The sequence below is a fragment of the Lepidothrix coronata genome, unplaced genomic scaffold, assembly GCF_001604755.1.
Source record: "Lepidothrix coronata isolate B3197 unplaced genomic scaffold, Lepidothrix_coronata-1.0 Scaffold244, whole genome shotgun sequence".
In the NCBI taxonomy this organism is placed as follows: domain Eukaryota; kingdom Metazoa; phylum Chordata; class Aves; order Passeriformes; family Pipridae; genus Lepidothrix; species Lepidothrix coronata.
The window spans coordinates 950,566-971,505 of NW_016690424.1; the positions used below are offsets into that span (position 1 = coordinate 950,566).

At 42.4% G+C, this 20,940-nt stretch overlaps 1 protein-coding gene across 1 annotated transcript; it reads left to right on the forward strand.

The window, feature by feature from the left end:
* Positions 1–533: 533 nt before the first annotated feature.
* ACAD9 (acyl-CoA dehydrogenase family member 9) lies at positions 534–19,068 on the forward strand. The gene is made up of 17 exons (XM_017834899.1): positions 534–623; positions 2,634–2,735; positions 5,233–5,339; positions 6,066–6,166; positions 7,875–7,953; positions 8,964–9,138; positions 9,744–9,817; positions 11,148–11,223; positions 11,844–11,914; positions 12,239–12,358; positions 13,105–13,233; positions 15,207–15,286; positions 15,805–15,931; positions 16,620–16,697; positions 17,445–17,573; positions 18,265–18,337; positions 18,792–19,068. Exons 2-17 carry the CDS (start codon positions 2,714–2,716, stop codon positions 18,890–18,892), a joined length of 1,542 nt encoding a protein of 513 aa, XP_017690388.1. The 5' UTR covers positions 534–623; positions 2,634–2,713; the 3' UTR covers positions 18,893–19,068.
* The last annotated feature ends 1,872 nt before the right edge of the window (positions 19,069–20,940 follow it).

The window sequence follows — 20,940 nt, forward strand, 5'->3', positions numbered from 1 at the left end:
CCAGCACCTGAAGAGCTGCCTTAAACCGCAGTTGCCTGTTCTTGCAAGCTTAGGAAATTCCCTTTGGAAACACAGGTGTGTGTACCCTGGGCATTCCACAAAATTATGGCAGTTTATGCTCTCTTTTTACTTGAAGGATCAAGACTTCATGTAAACTTCTGCCTACATTTTTTATAGGAAAGGTTGGAATTCTTGTTGTGTCTTGAGACGCCACCAGACAAATTTCAGACAGAACACTGTATCAACCAGAATTTGTTAATCCAGGGTTTACGGTTTGCTGTTCTCATAGTTCTTAAAAATCTCTTTATTTCTCCCTAATGTTCCTGTTTTTCAGGTGGTTTTGTATGTATTAAAGTTGAGCCCTCTGGGCCTTATCAGATAAGGCTGTTCCTGGCTCAGAATATTTTCCACAATTCTTAATTTTCACAGCTTTTCATCTAGAATTTGAGAGGCATATGTTCTTAAATTTTTATATCAATTGTGTGATTCATGTATTAAAAAAATCCAAAATAATTGTCTCTTATTTTAGAAAGAAGTTTTCCCTTATCCAGAAATCACCAATGAAGAACTGGCAGAGATCAACCAGTTTGTTGGACCTGTCGAAAAATTTTTCAATGAAGAAGGTATATTATTAGTTTTTTATTCATGCAAGTGATTTACTGAGTTCAAAATGATTTAACTGGAGCAGTTAATAATTAATAATAATTATTAACTGGAGTAATAATTATTATTACACTGTAAATACTTAAGTCATTTTATGCATTTATTACTAGTCATGTAGTGCTGCTGGTTCTACAGCATGTCCATTGATGAATTTTTTTGTGGAGTAGTGGGATGCTGACTAGAAGACATAAATCTCCAAACCAGAAAAAAAACCCCAGGAAGTAAAAGAATTCTGGGATAGAGGTTAGGATTTGAAATTGGTTTTAGCTCAGTAGAACTGTACTTTTTACCGCTTCATATATTGTGATTTTTTTTTTCCTGAAACTTTTAAATGTCTTACTCTGCTAAGACTGGTTGTAGCAAAATTCAGAAGAGATATTAATAAATGATGACTCATTGGGAAAAATCAAAGGTATTTGTGTTTTTTCAGCATTAGACTAATGATTCTATTTAGGAAAAGTCTTATTAGCCGTGTGCATTCCAGATAGGGCTGCAGGGTGTTCCTTCCATTAGTGCTGCAATGGATAAGCCAATTCCAGAACAATTGTACAAAATTGGTTTTTACAGACAGCAATTTCTGAGGCAGTTAAACACTATTGTCTCAGACTTCCCACTGACAAAGATGCCAGGTCTGGGTTTCCAAACACTGCAGGAGTTTGGAGAAGCTAGTGATTGTCACAGATCACAATTTGTGAGGTACAGGTCATTTTAACTGTAAAATTGTATTGCTGCTTACTGACAGTAAATAAAGAGTTTATTCAAATTACACTTTTTATTTCTTTGCTCTGTTGGGGAAATTAATTTATGGAGTAAAAAACCTGCTGTTTAAGGGAGGAATAAAAATGCCAAACTATGGAGTCTTAACTGCAGGTAGAAATTGCTCATCTTTGAATTCCCAACTATTTCTGTTTAGTTATTCAGGGTAACTTAGGGGTGTGGTTAAAATAGGTCAGTAGGGCAGCCCTAAACAGAAAGTTGGTGGGACTGGCACTGGGAAAGGAAACTCATCTCAGCAGAGTCACTGGAAACCTGACAATGTCCTGACACCACAACTCTCCCTCTCCCTGGGACAGCTGAGGACACTCCACAGATCAGGATCTGGTGCAGTGGAGCTAAAAAATTACCATGGGGAGCAAAAAATGTTGTTTGAAGAAGTTTTCTTTCTGAATAACTTCTGTCAGAAGAAGATCAGAATGTCTGGTTGCCTCCCTTCTGTTCACACAGAAGTTCCAGCACCCTTTCACTGGGGTGAATGTGAGGTTTCTTTAGGAAGCTCCATTGCTTTTGCAGAGTTACTTCTTGTGTAATTTTTGGAAAGGTGGCTGTGTTCCCTCTGCTGCAGCTTACAGCCTTCCTGAGCTGCTTAACATGATTCCTGTTTATTTTCACTGCAACAGTACAGAACAGCTCTTTTAATTCCCCAGGAACTGGAAAAACTTCTAAGAACAAGATTTTGTAGTTAACTCATTTTTTTTTCCCTCATGACTTAGCCATTGTTCAGGTAGAAAATCCTGGGAATCTCTTGCTTATTCCAGTCTTGGAATATGCTGACATGCACACATACAACCTGTACGTATAGAAATGTTTGAGAAAATGAAATAAACCCCAGATTTTTCCCACTTCCAAGTCCTTTTCCTGTATATGTTATGAGGGCAAACAGGACAGTTGGTAAGATCAGGTTGAAGCTAGAAGGATGAATTCTGGTGGAGCTGGGGATGAGAAGTCTGTCTCCATCTGTCATGAGCACTGTGTCTTCTCTGAAGTTCCTTCAGAAGACTGGAGAAGAAGTCCAGCAGGGAGGATGTGGGGAGTTGGCTCAGTTCTTCAGGTGTGGGCTCTCAGGCTGATGACAGGTCTGAGATCCCTTTGCTGCTGGCTCAGGGCATGCCCTGACAGAGACCTGGGCAGTCTCACAGGTTTGTGTCACTAAGAAGCACAGTTTGAAATGGTAAAACCTTCTGTATTTGCAGTGGACTCAAAGAAGATCGATCAAGATGCAAAAATCCCACCTGAAACTTTGAAAGGGCTGAAGGACTTGGGTCTCTTTGGCATGCAGATCCCAGAGGAATATGGTGAGTCCATGGTCACAAAAGGAATAACCCAGGAGTTAGTCTGTATTTAGTGGTGCATTGCAAAATGTGTCTGTGCTGTTCCATGTGTGGTCTTGGCTGAATTAGGAGCTGGGGCTTTCTCCCTGGTTAATACGGGAATGCCTGGTGGCTGTGTGAGGAGCTCTGTGTGCCCTTCCCTTGGGTGCCATGACTAATTTTAGCTGGTGTAAATTCCTCTTGGCATAGCATTTCCCTTTTTGATTGTTTTTTTGGATGCAGTAGAGAAACTTGACATTCTGGGAGACTTGTTCTTGCTGATGGTTCTTAAACTTGTGCTGGGTCCAAAGTGCAGTGTCTCATGGAAGTGACCTGTCAAAGCTGTCACTGGCAGGTAGGAATGTGCTGGAGCACTTGGAAGTGTAAAAGTATAATGTCTGTTTACTGAAAGGATGGCTTTTGGATAAAATCCTTCCTGTGCAATACTGAACAGTTCATGTCCTAAAGGGCATTGTGGTGCCAATTGGCATCATAGACATTAATTCCTCACTGGACTTGCACTTGCAAAGGAGTTTTCAAGAAAATTTTGATCCTTTTTTTACTCATAAGTTAAAAATTGGCATTGAAATTTATAAAGAAATGAGAATATTGCAAAGGAATGTTGAGGAGAAAGCTCAGAGAAAGACAGTTTCACTGGGGAAAATACCTCATTTTTGAACAGAATGGCATGAAACAAAATATTTTTTTCAGTGTTTACAATAATTCTGTGTAAAGCTGGAGACATTCTTCAGCATTTACTTGTTGCTAAAGTAATACTGTTATTTTTTGTAGCATTTTGTTATCATGTTAGGCAGTATAACTAGTGTTGCTGTGCTGCACTGGTTTCAATTTGTCTATATACAAATTCATTAAAGTGTATCAGACAAGTGGCATATGCTGTAACATGGTGTGGTCTCTGGTTAACTGTTAATTAATGCTTTTGAAATGCATAAAAAATGTTATTAACTGTTTTTCATGTGTGTGCAGAACTAGGCAGGGTGGCGTGAGGGTGAGGTAGAGAAGAGGCTTGCCAGCTCTTTCAAGGTTTGCTCTTCAGGATGGTGTCTTGGGAGGAGAAGGATCTGGACAGAGCACCTTAACCCAGGTGGGGAGAGAGAGGTGTTTAGGAGTTAAGAAGTATGTTGGAAGAAGGCAGGATGTTCCTGTCCATAGAAAGGAGGTGTTGGAGGCAGGGAACAAAGGACAGAGCTCAAAGCAGAGCATTAGGAACCACCATGACACTGGAAGTGTAACTTACTATTGATTAACTAAAAATACATTTCCCACTCTATTTTTTTAAAGACTCTCAAAGGCAATGTATTTAACTTTGAAGTCATACTTTAATTTAATAACATGTTCTTGTTGTTTTGATGCTTAAGAAATAATATTCTCTCAGCTACCAGTTTGCAAATTTGCAACCCACTCAGCACACTTGTGGAAAATCAAAGGCTTGTGGTGTTGTAAACTTAGATGCTGGATCAAACCAGAACGTGGAAAGCAGCTTAAACAAGCTCCTCTAGTCTGCACCATAAATGATATACTTCTGATGAGGTTGTTCCCCATTTTTTGTAGGTTAAACATGATTTATTTTTGGTGCTGGCATTGTCATATTTTAAAATCTTTCAGTCAAAGCAATCAGGGCTTTGTGCACTGCACAGTGTTTTTCATCATGGTTTGTAAAAGTGGCCTCTTTGCCAGAAGCACTGAAGTACAGAAATTTAATGGGGAAAACGAAGCTCATGTGGATCATGGAATATCAGCTCTAACAAGGGCATCACTGGAGTTACTGCTGTGCACATCATCAGGATTCTCCAGGCTGAATCCTGAGCCCAGCACTGCTTGGAAAGGGGAAAAGAAGTCAGAGTACAGGGGGAGTGTGAGAGTTAATCCATATATGGGTGTTCTTAGTCTGTGTGAGGGGAAGGGTGTATGAGGCAGGGATGTGAGTTAATGGTATCAGGGACTGGTGCTGCGTTTATTCAGCGTACACACACCAGCAGGGCTGTCGAGACATCTGCAGGAGTAAGGAACGTGTTACCCTGACTTACAGCACTGTCCCACGTAGAAAATTGTTACAAAAGATTATTATCTTGATTAGATTAAATTTTTTATTCACCAGTAATATATAAAATTATCTTAAATGACAGCGAGCAGGACTTTTGGTCCTGACAGCGTAAAATTGCTGAACGTTGGACTCATAAACGTACAGCTTTGATTTATCCTGCTTCCTCCAGGAAGCATGTGCTGGTGTCAGGTTTGTTTCTTGGTATATTCACATTTTTTTATTAAAGACATTTTTGAAGTGTTAGATTTTACCCTTGTCTAGTACCAGTTTGGAAGTCTGCTTGGGAACAAACTATCCAGTTTTGTTTCTCTCCAGTTAACAGTGTTACATTCCTAATGTTCCTGTACTTGGAAGGGATTTTTTGGGGGGAAAGGGCAAGTTATATCTCCTTCAAATAAACTGTTCTTCTTGTTGCAGGTGGCCTGGGCCTGTCAAACACCATGTACGCCCGGCTGGGAGAGATCACTTCCCTGGATGGATCCATTGCAGTCACTCTGGCAGCACATCAGGCTATTGGGCTGAAGGTAATGCTGCTCTTTTAGGTCCAGGAGTTCTGCACAACTGGCATGGAAAATGTGCAGTGTGGGTACAACAAATCAGAATCACCAGTGAAGCATCAAGCAGGTGGAGCATTGGTTGTTGGTGTCCCCAGCACCCTCTGCCAGTGGCTCTCATGCAGCAGAAAGACTGAACAAGAAGTACACAAGAAAATGACGAGTTCAGGAAACACAGAGCTAAGAATTCTTAGAAAAAATGCTCTAAATATCCAAGGTTTTTTTAATTGAGCAAACTGGGTGAATGTAGCTAGAATAAATATTGAAGTAAATAAAGTATCACAGGGGGTAACATTATGGAGACCAGTATCAGCCATGCAGAGAGTTCAGGAGGGTGAAACTTTGTCTAGCTGGATGAGGCTGCAGGCTGGGGAGCTTAGAGAAGAAAACTCACCCAAGAGCAAGCATGTGAATTTTTGTTTGCTGTATAATACAGCCTTTTACTGGTGGATGGATGGTGTCTGAAGCTTGAAAGAGAAGTAAGTTCATGAAAAAATTCCTCATGGAATTGAGCAGACAATGCTAATTTAAAATACTTTAGTGTCTGATAAGTAATGAAGTCTGTTGTTTCTTAAACTGTCCCTTGTTATCCATAAAACGTGCAAGTAAAGCTTTCTGAACTTGGTGAAGCTGGTCAGCTTCGTGTCTTTTTCCACAGGCTGATGCTGAGCAGTTTTGTGCTGATTCTTTGTGCAGGGAATCCTCATTGCTGGCACTGAGGAGCAGAAGGCCAAGTACCTGCCCAGGCTGGCCTCAGGGGAGCACATCGCAGCCTTCTGCCTCACCGAGCCCGGCAGGTACTGCCTGGGGTCCACCCGACCTCCACACAGCACCCAGAGGGGGTTATGGTTGTCATCTTCATTAATACATTAAGTCTTTATTATTTGGGGCCTGTGGCTTCAGTGTACAAATCAGGGTTTTATTTTTAGTTTTTAAAGGTACACTTCAGACCATTTAATTACTCCTTCCCCAACGTGCTACTTGTGGCAGTTTCCATGAAACCCCTAACTGTTGTTGTTCCCATCCCAGGATTTCATTTCCTTCATTTCTGGCATTACTAAATATGAATTGAAAGGATACTTCATGCTATGTCAGAAGTAATGTGCTGTGACTGTTCTAGGATGCTTTCAGTTCTTGTTCAAAGTTACAAAAACCTGTATTCAAGGAGATAAAAAAAATAATGGGAAGAATTTTGGGTGTTACTTAGAGTTCAGAAGAGGGATCTTTGTAGCAGCAGCTTTTCAAAGATAAGGTATTTGTTACAGTTACTCACTGACTGTCACTAATGTTGCAAATGTATTAGTGCAGAAGAGGGACAGTTTTGTGGAAAGCGCTCAGGGAGCCTGTAAAGGAAACTGGTGGAAGGACTGAGACCAGCTGAGTGTCTGAAGTTGAATCTTGCCTGTCCATGCAAACTGCAGCCTGAAACTTTCTTGAGCTGCTGTCTGCTCAAATGACCTCCAGTCAGTGTTTGATTAATTGCTGATTTTCTTGTTGCTCCCAGACCTCAGGGATGGTTTTATTCAAGGGTCCTGAGCTGGCCTGTGACCCTCTAAAAGCTGTCCCACTTGCAGGTGAAAGTTAAACTAGTACAGATATTTTAACCAAGCAATCCACTGAAGGGACTCATAAGTAACACACAGGAGAAAAACAAGGGCCAGCCATGTTCTGGAATTCTTCTGACATCTTTCCTACTCCAGTGTTATTTAAAAAGATTTCTGGTCTTTAGCTTCAGTCTTCTTAGAGATCTCAGTTCTAGTGCACAGACCAATCATCTTTAGAACTGAACTTTAGCAATCTAATCCTATTAAAATACCAGCTGAGCTCTGGCTGTTCTGAGAACTTCACCCTTGTCTGCAGCTGAACACCCCAAGTGAGCCTTGTGGCATTGTGATTTGTGGAGGAGGAAACTTCTTTCATGGGGGAGACTGAGCTGCTTGTTAAGTTATGGAGTAAGGTGGTGATGCAAGAGGGAGGGTGAACTTAATCACAGAGTGTAAACTTCTGATTGCATTGTTGTAATTTGCTTGCTGATTTTGCTCCTGTAGAAGGTATTTGGTGTGCCCAAGTGCTCTTTGATAGAGACTGTCACACATTTATTTTTCATTTCTGTTGAACCTTTTTTCACATGAGATATAAAACCAGGGTGTGAATTTTTGAAGAACGACTTAGACTTGTTGAACTTGGTGTGTTTTAGGATAACAGTTTCACTGTGTGTTCACATAGCTCGACATGCAGCTCAAAAAAACCTGCTTATGTGGCATTGTGAACACTCTGGTCAGGTCCTAAGCGTGATAACAGACATGGTAACGAGCAGGAATGTCCCCTCAGGTAACTTTTGGAGCTGTTGAATGGGTAAGCTTCATTGTTAGTTAAAAACTAATATTTATATACTGCTATTTAACAGACCTGTAAACTCTCCTTTTTGAAGGATGTGAAGAGGGGAGTTTTGTTTTTAAAAACGTGTTTATTTCTTTAAACATTAATAACTCGTTTGTTTTTCAGTGGGAGTGATGCTGCATCCATCCAGACCAGAGCAACCCTCAGTGAAGATGGGAAATACTTCCTGTTAAATGGCTCCAAGGTACCCAGTGCCAGGCTGGAAATAGGACAGGCTTTTGTTCCAAGCGCACAGCAAATGTCAGTGTCCTTTGCAGCTTTGCCATCAGTCTGGCTAAGGAAGAAGCTGGTGTGGCAGCTGCCTTGAACTGGGAGGTGTCCAAGCTGGTGAAGACTGACCGTGTCAAAAAGACACCCCGGGTTGGTTTAGGGCCAAAGAGACTAGAAAAGCACTGTTAGGGAATAACTGCACTAAATTCTTGGTAGGAAAGTAGAAACCCACTCCTAAGTTCCTTCTCTATCACCAGCTCGTGGGTTCAGCTTCAGAGTTGTTGGTTAGTTAGTTAGTTAATTAGCCCCCTCTGTGACAGCATAGGCACCAACAAACCTAAACTCATGTTTTCCTCTCTCTCCATTCTTCAGGCCGGATTTTGTAGGTGTTTGTAAAAGAAAACTTTACATTTAATTGGAAATGGGGCTGCTTGGAACAGTTCTGCTAAAAGAAAAAATGGTAAAATACAGCATAAGAAAATAAGAAATGTAGAGATGTACTGGCTTCAGCAGTATGGGATACATTGCAGACTTGATCTGTAGTTGTTGATGTGTTTGTGATGTGAAGAGACCCACCTGTAGGAGAGGCTGTACAGAAATGTGGCCTGATCAGAGAATTTCTCATCAGAGTTAAATTTTTGGGCACAGGATTTCTGCAGTCTGCCTTCCCTCGTCTCCCTCACATGCTGCAAGCAGCAGGGCATCCAAGCTTTGGGGAAATGCACCGTGGATTTTAATTCAGTTCATACTGATATTAAACCTGGGTTTATAGGTGCTCTAAACTTACCACCTGTGGTCAGCTCTCCTTGGAAACGTGTGCACAAGAGGCAAAACTAGTAGCAGACACTCATTAGAATTTAAGGGAAGAAGCAGCAATATTTCACCACTCTGTTCTCTGCCCAGTCTGTTACGAAACCCTTGAGAACAGTGCTCACAAAACCAGAACAAATGTATTTCTTACACTTCTTTCCTCTCTTAAAACAGGTTTGGATATCCAACGGTGGCCTTGCAAGTATTTTCACAGTGTTTGCCAGGACAGAGATTGTGGATAAAGATGGGCAGAAGAAAGACAAAATCACTGCTTTCATCGTGGAGCGGGATTTTGGGGGAGTCACCCATGGGAAGCCTGAGGATAAGTTGGGCATTCGAGGCTCCAATAGTAAGAATCACTTAGAGTTGCTAACAGAAATGAGTTTAATATTTTAATGGTTTATTTAGTTTAGTTCACCTAATTCAGAAGCAGATCAGTATCTATTCCATATAACAGTGTAAGTTTCATGGTTTTTTACCTGACTTTTCCTATGAGCCCTTCCTAATGCAGGATCTGAAATAAGAAATCCATATTGTGCAGGTTTCCTCACTGGGCAGTGACAGAAATCACTCAGGAGATTCAGTAGCCAAAAGCTTCAATCTAGAAGACTTCATCAGTTCTTCTTAAGCTTATTAATGATTACAGCTTTTCACCATCTGTCTCCTGGACTTGACTCCTGAATCAGTTCCTTAGAACTGAGACAAAATAAAGACACAACTGTAGTTCTCTGTTTACACAATGTACAGTAATTACATTTTTAATGTTTTACATCAGTCATTGATGTCAACAGCCTTTTCCCAAATTCTCACTTCTCTGGCAAAGCATGTATAATTCTGTCATAAACAATGCATTAGGAAACCTTCATTTCTTGTGACAAATACTGACTTATGTTCCTGAATGTTTTTTAAATATTTTTGTGTCATACTTGAACAGCTGCTAATTTTGTGTTTCAGCCTGCGAAGTACATTTTGAAAACACCAAAGTGCCTGTAGAAAATGTAATTGGAGAAGTTGGAGGAGGATTTAAGGTAAGCAGTGGACAGTAACTACTGATGATTTTTAAAAGCCTGAAGGAGACTGTTTTTGTCCCCTGTACTGCAGTTTCCCTGTGGGCAGTTTGAGCACTGCCACACTGAAGGGTCCTGAGGAAAGACTGCTCCTCCCTGCTGTGCTTGTGTAAATTGGCTTCCCTGGAATGTCAGGTCTCTGTGTATCCCAGTGCAGTTAGAGAGGCTGGTGCTGCTCTTTGTGGGGTTTTGATTGCTTTTTGGGGTGTGATGTTCCCTTCAGAAAAGGGAGGGACTTCTTGAGCCTGAGCTCAGTCAGGGAGTGTCACCTGCTGTTTCCTACAGCCACAACTGTGAACTGTGAGGAAAGGGAGAGTGAGAAATGAGTGGAACAGGCAATGGTTCCAGGAAAGCCCAGGTCCTGTCCAAGGTCCCCTGGCTGTCAGGTGGTTTTCCAGGGTTGGATTATTGCACAAGGAAACAAGAACAGGAGTTGCCTGACCAGCTGCCCCAGCACTGGCTGCTCTTCCTGCCATCATGGAAATGGGACACCAGTAAAGACACCACCAGTCCCTTTGCTCTTACTGGTCCTTCTCAGTGTCTTACTCTTCCTCTAGCAGCCAAGTCCAGTCCTAAATGTTAAATGAAATAATTTTCTTAAATGTAGTAAAGATTAAAAGAAGGTTTTTGTTTTCCTCTTGAGATCTAGTTATCACAAGTTAAAATGTAGGAACAATAAATTCTTTGTTAGATGTTTTGACCTGTCACCCATGTGTCTCTTGCTAAGAAACATTAACACTATATTCCAAAATCTGGTTTTGTCCATTATTGATCTGTATTTCATTTCTACACCTTTCATTCTTGTTCCCTTCTGTGGTATGTTGCTGGAAGGAATCTGAAGCAGAGATCATCCATTGCAGGTCAGCTGCAGGGGATTTTATAAATATAAATAATATAATCAAACAATATTGTGGTTTTCTTCATTTTTTTATAAACCAGAGCAGTGCTGTCTAGTTGGAATGTTGTTTATCTAGCTGCAGATAAAGACATTTTTATCTACATTTTACCTTCATGTACTTTGAATAGAGATTATTTCCAGGTCACTGGATCATCAGTCTCTGAAAACTATTTCAAATATAAAATTTGATGTAGTGAGTGACAGTAAAAGCCCAGTTTTGAAGTGTTTCCCCTGGAATGCTGTGCTGGCTCACTGAGGGCAGGTGTCCCAGGCCAGGAAGTGTGTTCCAGTGAGGAATGAAATGCAGGGAAGCATTAAAGCGTGAAGCAAGATAGAAGGAACCATTGTGATCTAAGGAGAATGTTGCCTAACCCCCATTCATTTTCCTCCCAGGTTGCCATGAATATCCTAAACAGTGGAAGATTCAGCATGGGCAGTGCATCTGCTGGAATGATTAAAAAGTTGATAGGTGGGTGAGCTGGGTGCTCTGCAGTGCAGGAACTCATCTGCCTGAGGGAGAGAATGCAGGGTGGGAGCATGAGTCTGGATCACAGCACTGCTGCATTGTCAGTCATGACATCTTTAAAGCACTAAAATATGTATCTTAAGTGGTTATTAAAAGCCTGTTTACAGAGGCTTTACACTGAAGATTTTTGTCAGTTCACGCAATGGAAGGTTATTGCCTCTGTTGAATTTTTCTGAGGTAAAATGTTCTTCCTAAGAGAAAAGCCTCTATGCTACTGCTTTCAGGAGGTGTAATCTCACACAGAACCTCCACTTGAATAATTGGCTCAAAGCTAGGCACAGTAATAAGGAATAATACTGCCAATAATTAGCCAAAATAGCAACAGATTTGCAGCAAAATTGATTACTTCTCTAAGAGCACAGGCTCACACCTCGGGCTCAGGTTCAGAAGCCTTTGACAGGCTGGTCCCAGACTGGATCAACACCATCACTGAGGGTGTTTTTCCCAAAGTGGGGGTTACTGGTGTAGACTGAGGTGTCACCATGGGGAAAGGCACCATGGTCTGTCACAGTTCTAGTTCTGCTGTTCTGAGATGGATTTTTTCTTTTTTTTTTTTTTTAAAGAAATGACATCAGAATATGCTTGTACCAGGAAACAGTTCAATAAGAGACTCAGCCAATTTGGATTAATTCAGGTAATAAAAAACGAAACCCCTAAACCTCTGAGTGCAAGGACACAGATTATGTTGGGGGTATCTTGGCAGAGTGGTTTAAAGAATTTGCTAGAAGTCTTAGATTTATGGAAATGTAGCACAGATGATCTTTTAAATGTCTAGAATGATAAATAAATAAAGATATTTATTTTTTTATTGTTCATGATTGTTTTGCAGTAGAACTTTTTATTGATTAGTGTTTGATAATAAACGTGTGGAAACTGCATTGTGTTTTCAAGTTGGAGGCTTGACTGTGGGATTTTGCCCCTGAATTTCTGTGTGATTCCTCACATTGCTGTTTGACAGGAGAAGTTTTGTTTTATGGCTGTGAAAGCATATGTAATGGAGAGTATGGCTTACCTCACTGCAGGGATGATGGACAGGCCAGGCTTCCCAGACTGCTCCGTGGAGGCAGCCATGGTCAAGGTGAGGATCAGGTAGATTTAGTGAAGGACTCCGGTGTTTCGGTCTATGTGCTCAAAGTGCTCAAAGGCTCAGGGGTTGCATTTAGACAAGTGATAGAAAAACCTCAGCCAGAAGAACAAATAAACATTCCTGTTCTCTCTGTAGCCCACATACCATTAATTACCTCAGACTCGGGCTTTTGTCACCACACAAAATACAAGCTGCAGACACGTGTTGGGAATGTCATGGCCCTCCTGAGCCTCTGGTGAGGCCTCACAAGAGCACAGAGACACTTGGTCACAGTTCCACTGCCAGCCTGGCCAAGTGCTCCTGTCCCATGTTTGCAGCATCAATCCTGAGGGAGAACCAGGCCCTGTGTGCTGGTGTGTCCCTGCCCAGGGCTCCCTCCCTCATTTCCAGCCCCACCGATGGTCCCTTGCAGTGTGGTCAGTGCAGAAATCTGTGTTCTGGTGAGCCTGGGCAGCATGAAAGGCTCCAGCCTGGAGCTCTTCTGCCGGTGTATGGCTGCCCCTCTCCCCAGAATATGTCCTGGTAGAGACTTCCTTGTGGATTGCAAGGGCACTGAGTTTAACCAAAGTTTACACCCCACGGGGCTGCTATTTCAGGCAGGTTAACAGGACTGGTGGAACAGCAGTATAAAGTATTACAGCAGTGTCATGTAAATACACCCCCAGAGAAGCGTGTCCTGTATTGCTGCTGATTTCTCTTCTGTATTTCCTGATGGTTCAAGTCCTGTTCCCTGGCAGGTGTTCAGCTCTGAAGGTGCCTGGGCCTGTGTGAGTGAAGCTCTGCAGATCCTGGGAGGCCTTGGCTATATGAAAGATTATCCCTACGAACGTTACCTCAGGGACACCAGGATACTGCTCATCTTTGAGGTGAGTACCCAGTGCCAGTGCTGCTGTGAACTGCAGTTCACACTCACAGCTGTCAGCCTGAGCAGAAACCCAGGGCTTGGCTGACCAGGCATCATTCCTTTAGCTGCAGAATCTGCAGGAGAGTAAGACTGCAGAACTAACCTTGCTCTTCTTGGAGATATGGAGAGTAGTTTCCTCTAGTACAATAAGCTATGATGGCTTTTATATACTAACCCCCAAGTACGAGTTACAGCAGGAACTGGCACCAGCTTTGCCCCTGGAAACAACAAACTGGTGATTTTTATATATATATATATGTGTGTGTGTATATGTATATATATACAGTGATATGAACACATTGGTAGGGTATTTAAAGTTTCTTAAATATTTGGAGTTTTGCTGGATGATTTAATAAAATACACAGCTGCTTTAAAGACACTGTCATCAGAAAAAAACATCCCAATTCACAGCTTGGGTGGTTGCTTCTTTGAACAGACTAAAGGATTCTAAATTAGCATAAAAGCCTAAAACTCTTCTGGTTGACCAGAGTAACTCCTCAGTCTCTGGTCAGTAAATAGCTGTAACTGCACAGGAACTCACAGTGAAATCAGAGCACTGCAACTGCCTGAGCAGGAGCCTCAGGAGGGTGCTTTGTGTCAAGCATATTTTGGAGCTTTTTTGCTGCTTCATCTGTTCTAGTGTAAGCAATAGGATTTGGTACAAGGTGTCTCTAATAGGATTTTTTGGGATTTTGTGGCTGAGCTGCTCTGTTGGTGCCTAGGCTGGAGTAACCTTTCCTCTTGTGTGCTTCTCACAAGTGAAGCAGGGAAACTCATAAAAGATTAGTTTAGAAGTTTCATTAACTTATTGATGGGCACTTATTTAAAAAACAAAAAAGGCTGCGAAGTTTATTCTGTTTCCAGGCTGGATTGTCCGTGATCATCAGCTGCACATCTGAGTCAGACTGCCAGGCTGATTTCTCTTGGTGGGCTGTGTGGGAATGATCATTTACCTCCTGGTGCCAGGACAGCAAAGATCTCAACTGCCAAGTCCTGCACGTTCTCCATGTGAGCTCAGTGCATGGCAGTCACCTCAGTCACCTGAGGGGCAGGTGGTCCTGCAAATAAATACCTGTGTTTGGGGATGGAAGGACAAACCCAACCAGCCTGTCAGGTCATTGTCCTGCTCCCTGCAGGGCTGGCTGTCCATGAGTCTGGCAGACATTCCAGACAGGAACATCTAAAACCACACATAAGGAGCATGTCCTGGACTGGTTGAAGCAGAGAAGATCTTTTGGATAGTTATAGGCAGTCTTGTTTAAAAAACAAACCATTCCACCATTGGAATTCCTTCAATCCAGCTCATTTGGAGCTCTTCTACAACTTTTTAAATGTTCCTTCGCTGGAACAATGCACAACTTTTTTCACTCAAAATGCGTTTAGTCTAGTTTCTTTTTCATTATGATGCATTTGTATGTTTAATAATGAGGGGCTCGACTTCTGCACAGCTACATGAAATCAGAATTAAAATTGAGGTAAAGCAAAAGACAGCAAACACTTAGGGGTGGAGGAAGAGTCATCTTGTAAAACTGGAACAATGGAAAGGTGCTTGGAAAGCACTCAATATTATCAACTTTATAGTTGCCTGCAGAACCTGTCTGCAAAGACTTTAATAAAAATAATTGATAGACTGTTTAGCCTTTGTTGCTTGTTGTTCTGCCTCCCCGGCTCCTGTTTCTGCTCCAGGCAACCTCACCTGGGGGCAGCCTCTGGCACAGGTGTGTTTTCCTTACAGGTGCTGATCATCTTCCATCTTACAAGCCCAAATGCATTTTAGAACATTCCATGGCAAACTACAAGTTATTTAGACACTGAAAGCAGTTTTAGGAGAAGAAAAAGTATAGAAAATATGATCACAGCATATCTGGGGTTTTTAAAATACTAAAAGTACTTTGTGTTTGGTACTGACTTCCCTTTCTATGCTGTTTTTTACAGGGAACAAATGAGATCCTGCGACTGTATATTGCACTGACGGGTATGCAACATGCAGGCAAAATCTTAACTGACAAAATTAAGTATGTTCTTATTTATTGTTCATAGTTTTTATTATTTTAATCAGAATCTGATAACTTTATAGATAAGAGGGGGAAACTGTAGGAAAACCTCAGTATTTTCAATGTATTGCCTGTAAAAGGTAGTTAACAGGGGTCTCTTTTTGTCTTTTTAATTGGATGGTTCATAGATTTAGGAATCTTGGCCTTTAATGCATCTTATCTTGGAATTACAGCTGGTGTAAAAGTCTTTCTTCCAAGACCAGTAATGCAAATGTTAAATCTGAACACAGTTGTGTTGGTACAACAGCTGTATTGTGCATATTGAGTAGCTGGTCCCTGGAATTCCTTGTGAGGGTGTTGGGGAGGAGCTGGTGACTTTTAAGGCTCCATAATTGCTCTCCAGACTTCAGAGTAAAATGGATCACTTGGTGATTCCCAGACAAACTGCAGGTGTTCTGCTAAAGCATTTAGAGTTTCAGCTGGTTATGACTGAACCTCCTGGAATTTGCTTATCAGCTGTGTTCTCCCCAACATTCCAGAGAAATCAAGAAAGGCAACGTGGGCGTGGCCCTGGGGGAGTTTGTGAACAAGATGCGAGACTCGATGGGCCGGAAGGTGGATCTGGGGCTGGTGGGGGACGCCGGGGTGGTGCATCCCAGCCTGCAGGTGAGGCGGGGCCAGGGCTCCTCCTCCTCAGCTTTGCTTTCCTTTGCTGCTCCTCTCAGCCTCATCTCCTGGCCTGGCAAAACAAACCATGTGCCCAGGAACAGTGGCATTTACAATGTAAAATATTGCAGGGTAGAGAAGTCAGTTATAGCTGGTTTATTATAGGATACAGGGAGAATGAAGGCTGCTCTCAGTCTGCATTTAGACAAAACCCAGGCTGATATTCATTTTAGTAAGTTGTATGAACTAAAGTTTGTTTGTATGCCCTTCATAGTAAGGTCTGACACAAACCAAGGGTTTCTTCCTGTTTAACAGTTTCAGGTAAGAATTCCTGTGAACTATATATACACATACTTGCTTAATCACTTAGTAAATCATTTTTATGACCAAAATGATCGTTCTGTTAATAGCAAAAAGATAAGGTATGTTTTTCCTGGGATGTTCTGTTAGTTGTTTTTGTAAGTATAAGTCTAAGCTGAAAAGTTACCAGAAGTAAAATCTAGCAATTTTTAATGCATGTTTTATAGAGGAGGAATAGTGCCTTGTCTGGCTTTCAGAAGCGAATTGGATGACTGCTAAAAAAAGACCAAGAGAAAATCTATTGTCCTGTTTAAAGGGGGTGAGGGTGTACTGCTTTTTTCCCTTACAGAACTACTCAAATGCTTGTATTTTCTGTTTTATTTTATAGGAGAGTGGCAAGAAACTTGAAGAAAACATTTATTATTTTGGAACTACAGTCAGGGGCCTGCTAACTAGGTTTGGCAAGGTAACTATTATTTTGTCTGTTTGTTACTGAATAGTTTATCCTCAAGGCCTCACTGGCATCTGGAGTGTGTGGCCAGAGCCAGGACTTCCTTCACACCACACATTGTCACTGAATGTGAGAAAACACGCTGAAATTCTGTACTCAATGTAATGGACAATTTATGTTTTCAAAACCAAAACCAAAGCCCAGGCAATCTCAGTGAATTAGTTGTTTTCTTCTACTTCTGTAAGCCAAATCCTGCTGCAGCAACTGTTTGAAGTCCTTTGCTGTGAGCAGCCACTGGAACCCAGTTCCCGTTCCCAAATGAGGAGCTGCCCCAGCAGGTTGTGACTTTGTGCTGTTCATCCCCGTTGTGCAGCAAACCAATCAACCCCATGCACAGTGCTGGAGTTCCATCAGGAGAGCCTGCATGTGGAATACCCTGGATTTTCCATGTTGTGGCAGTTAATCCGATGTGTTCTGGGAATTCTGACCAGGTTCTGCCACACTGCACTTACCTCAGCACATATTTTTAGCAGTATCTTTAATACCTAAATTTCAGTGATTTTTGGCATTTAGCAGAGTGGTCTGGGACACAGCAGTTCTGCTCTTGGCTGCAGCCAGGAAGGGTAATAGTTAATTGAAAACTTTTTAACTGAGGGTAGAACGTGCTTATGCTAAATAAATATGGACTAAACACAAAGTATGAACAATGTAACGCTTGGTTAAAGCTTTAAGTGAAGCTAATAATAATTTTTGTTCTTCTAGACAATCGTGGAGGAGCAGCTGGTGCTGAAGAGGGTGGCAGACATCGTGATTAACCTGTATGCCATGACAGCTGCCATCTCCAGGGCCAGCCGCTCCGTCAGCATCGGGCTGCGCAACCACGACCACGAGGTGAGTCCTGGGGCAGCCATTCCCATTCCCGTTCCCTGGCTGTGCTCCTTGGAGCACCACACACTGCTTTTGTAAAGGATTCACTGCAAACTCTGCCAGAAAGCCAGCGGTGCCCCAGGGTGTTGCCAAACCCGTTGGTTCCAGGGTGCAGTAACCAGTTGCCTCTCAGGGCTCTGAACGTTGAGTTCCACACTATCAATGTGTTTAAAATACTTCTTTAACACACACACAGACATTTATAAACTAATTACAGATTTGCACATTCTCTTAAACCTGCTCATGCCCTGCAGTTCTCCCAAACTCTTTCCATATAATCCTGAATACGAACATAATCACAACACTGTTGTGTCAGTACATTTAATGACAGTAAAGTGATGATACAGGAGCTCATTTCAAGTTTCATGGTAACAGTTATGCTACAGGACAAATTAACCTTTGGTTTTGGCCTTGAGACTCTGTGTGTGTGTGAGCCCTGTTGTGTTTTGATTCCCAATCACTCTTTAGCCAATTTTGAGTTGCCCTTGACCCTCAGCAGCTCTAGGGTCCAAGGGACTGTACATGACTGGTTTGCAGGGCTCCATTATCAAGGAAAAAATGACTTTTAGAAGTTTAAAGTACTGTATTTTTACTAAATTGTTTTGTTTGTGAAATTCCTTCCCTAGTTTTCAACGCAGTTTTCCTCTTTTCCCAGGTGCTTCTCACAAATATCTTCTGCACAGAAGCGTATTTCAAGAATAATTATGCTATGGCTCAGTTAGAAAAATGTAAGTTCTATAAAATAATTTTTACATTCTTATGTCTTTCATAGGCTGTGGTCAAAAGAACATGGGTTTGATGTGACCAACAGAATAGTTTTGCTCTGCCTTTCATTCAGACAAGGAACAGAGCTGGAACCTCTGAAGAGTCTCTTCATTCCACAGCTAAAGCAAACGGCTGGGATTCTTTTATTAAGGAATAAAAAGTCTATCACTAGCAAATACTCCTGTAAAGGAACTGATAGAAATTAGGGATTTGGTCTGTTTGGGAATTCCCACCCAGTCAGGCACTGGCTCTGTGAAACTCAGTCTGCAGTAATCAGTCTTTTTCAGAGGAGAGTGTTAAATTCCTTCCTGGCACTCAGGTGCAGATACATTGCATTTGTATTCCAATGCTTTTTGAAAGAAACATAGAACAGCTATTTATGGTACTTTAGTTGACTTTCCTTCTGTTTCTCTGCAGATGCAGATGAGAACCTGGATGATTCCATTAAAAAAGCTGCAAAGCAAATCCTGGAGAAGAGATCCTACATCTGCTCCCACCCCCTGGACAGGACCTTCTGACCACCTCCCTGCCAGCAAATACAGAGGAATGTAAATCAGGGGGGAATTTTCTGCAACTCAAGTATTTAATACCTTAATAACTGTTATTTCATGAGTTTACCAGATGTAACTGTATAAAATAAGACTTATAAACACAACTTCATATCAAGAGGATAAATAAAGAGATTTTGCTTAAAGCTCAGGTTGCCTTATTACATGTGTATGTGTCTCTTTCCCTTGTCTCTGAGGGTGGTTTCATTGTGTTTTACCTTGAATTTTATCAGAACTTCTCCGTGTTCTGTTCTTGACCTTGGTCATACACCTTACACTGACTCCTTTGCTGTGCTTTGGCTTTTGAAAACAATAAATAGGGGGGTTATTTAAATACAAGCTGTCATTGTTGTCAGAAAAGCCTCATGAGAGAGTAGATTTTAATGAGAAATATAAAAGGTTTAATTTTAATATTATGAGACACAGTTTTTCCCCTACCTGCCCCCTCTTGCTAACTCCAGGCAGAATTCAGCCACCTCTGAACTGTCGCTGCAGAGTCGGTTTTATCCAGTGACACATTTCAACAGCATTTGCCAATACTTGCTGGCCACATTTCCCTCGGAAGGCCATTATATTTGGGGTGACGGGTGCACATTGCCTGTTGTTCCCTGGGTTTGTACTCCCTGAGTTGCTTGTCCAGACTGCTGTCACTGCCCAGCATCACCCTGGAGGGTGTCCCTGCTGGGTGAGGTTGGGGCTGTGTCCTGCTCTTGCAGATTGCCCTGTTTTAAACAAATAGATGTTTCTTCCAGAGTAACCTGGAGTGGCAAAGGCCTCCGGGACTAAGCTGTTTCTCTTTACCTACAGATCCCTAATAAACAGAGTTGCAATTTTTCAAGTAAAGATGTTTATTGAACACCACAATCTGTAAAATCACTGGCTGCGCTTGTCAGTGGGGTCACCCCTTTAATCACTGCCTGTGACTGTGTCCCTTCGTTCCTGGTGCTCAGACCACTTGGGAGCAGTGTGGTTGGAATAAGGAATTTAGGTCACAAAGTGCTCTTGCACCGAATGACAGATGTGTGCTCTGGCAAACTCAATACCACCCTCAGTAGTTCTGAATCAGCTGGCAAAGGAGTGTGTTCTGTCAGTTCTGGGTTCCTTAGAGCTGTAGCACCGTGCTGGGGAAAAGGGGTGTATGAGCTTTGGAAAAGGAGGCAGGCAACTCAGGAGTGTGTAAGGATGTCATTAGGTCATGTAGAAAGAAAATTAGTCCAGTGTAAAAGATAATAAAAAGTAGTTTTATAAATACATTAATAACAAAAGGAGAGCCAAGGAAAGCCTTCATTGGTTATTGGACATGACAGGGAGGGGGCATACAGTCACCAAAGAGGAGGAAAAGGCTGAGGTCCTTCGTGCCTTCTTTGCCTCAGTTTTTAACAGTGAGACGACATCAGGTTACTTGATACAGTCCCTTAAATTTCACATGAAGAGGAAATGGTAAAGGCTCCATCTTTCCCATAAAACAGAAGTGCCTCGCTAGCCCTGGGACCCCCCACGGTGCTAAACTGGGCTCCAGGCTGGAAGCTGCCTACAGGAGGGCATCTGTCTGGAGCCAGAAATCCCTCACTCCTCAGCCTCAGGAGCTGTGGCTGACAGTGTCCGAGGAGGGCAGAACCCCTGGGCTGTGGCTGCCTGTTGCTCTGAGGGAGGCTGAGCTCTCGCTGCCCGTGAGCCGGTGCTGGGAACACAGGGCAGAGCCGTGAGCTCAGCGTGGGTGGGACTGTCCCAGCCCCGGGACAGAGCTGCCAGCAGGACCTGCTCCCTCCCAGAGGTGGGTCCATCCCCCACGAACACATCCCAGCCATGAGGTCACAGCAGGGCTGTGAGGTCACAGCAGGGCTGTGAGGTCACAGCAGGGCTGTGAGGTCACAGAGCCCCGTGGTCCCACAGCACCACAATGACCGACCACTCAGTCCCTGACTGCAACTGTTGCAGCAGCAGCGGCGGCGGCAGCGGTGTCAGATTTGGTGGCGTTTGGACAGTGATTACTGGACAGTGATTACTGGACAGTGATT

Bases quoted from the DNA above. Each gene is read 5' to 3' on its own strand.
- ACAD9 (XM_017834899.1), top strand. From the start codon at position 2,714: ATGCAGATCCCAGAGGAATATG. The intron at 6,167-7,874 runs GTACTGCCTGGG...TTTGTTTTTCAG, and splicing joins TGCCTCACCGAGCCCGGCAG to TGGGAGTGATGCTGCATCCA. The intron at 9,139-9,743 runs GTAAGAATCACT...TTTGTGTTTCAG, and splicing joins GGGCATTCGAGGCTCCAATA to CCTGCGAAGTACATTTTGAA.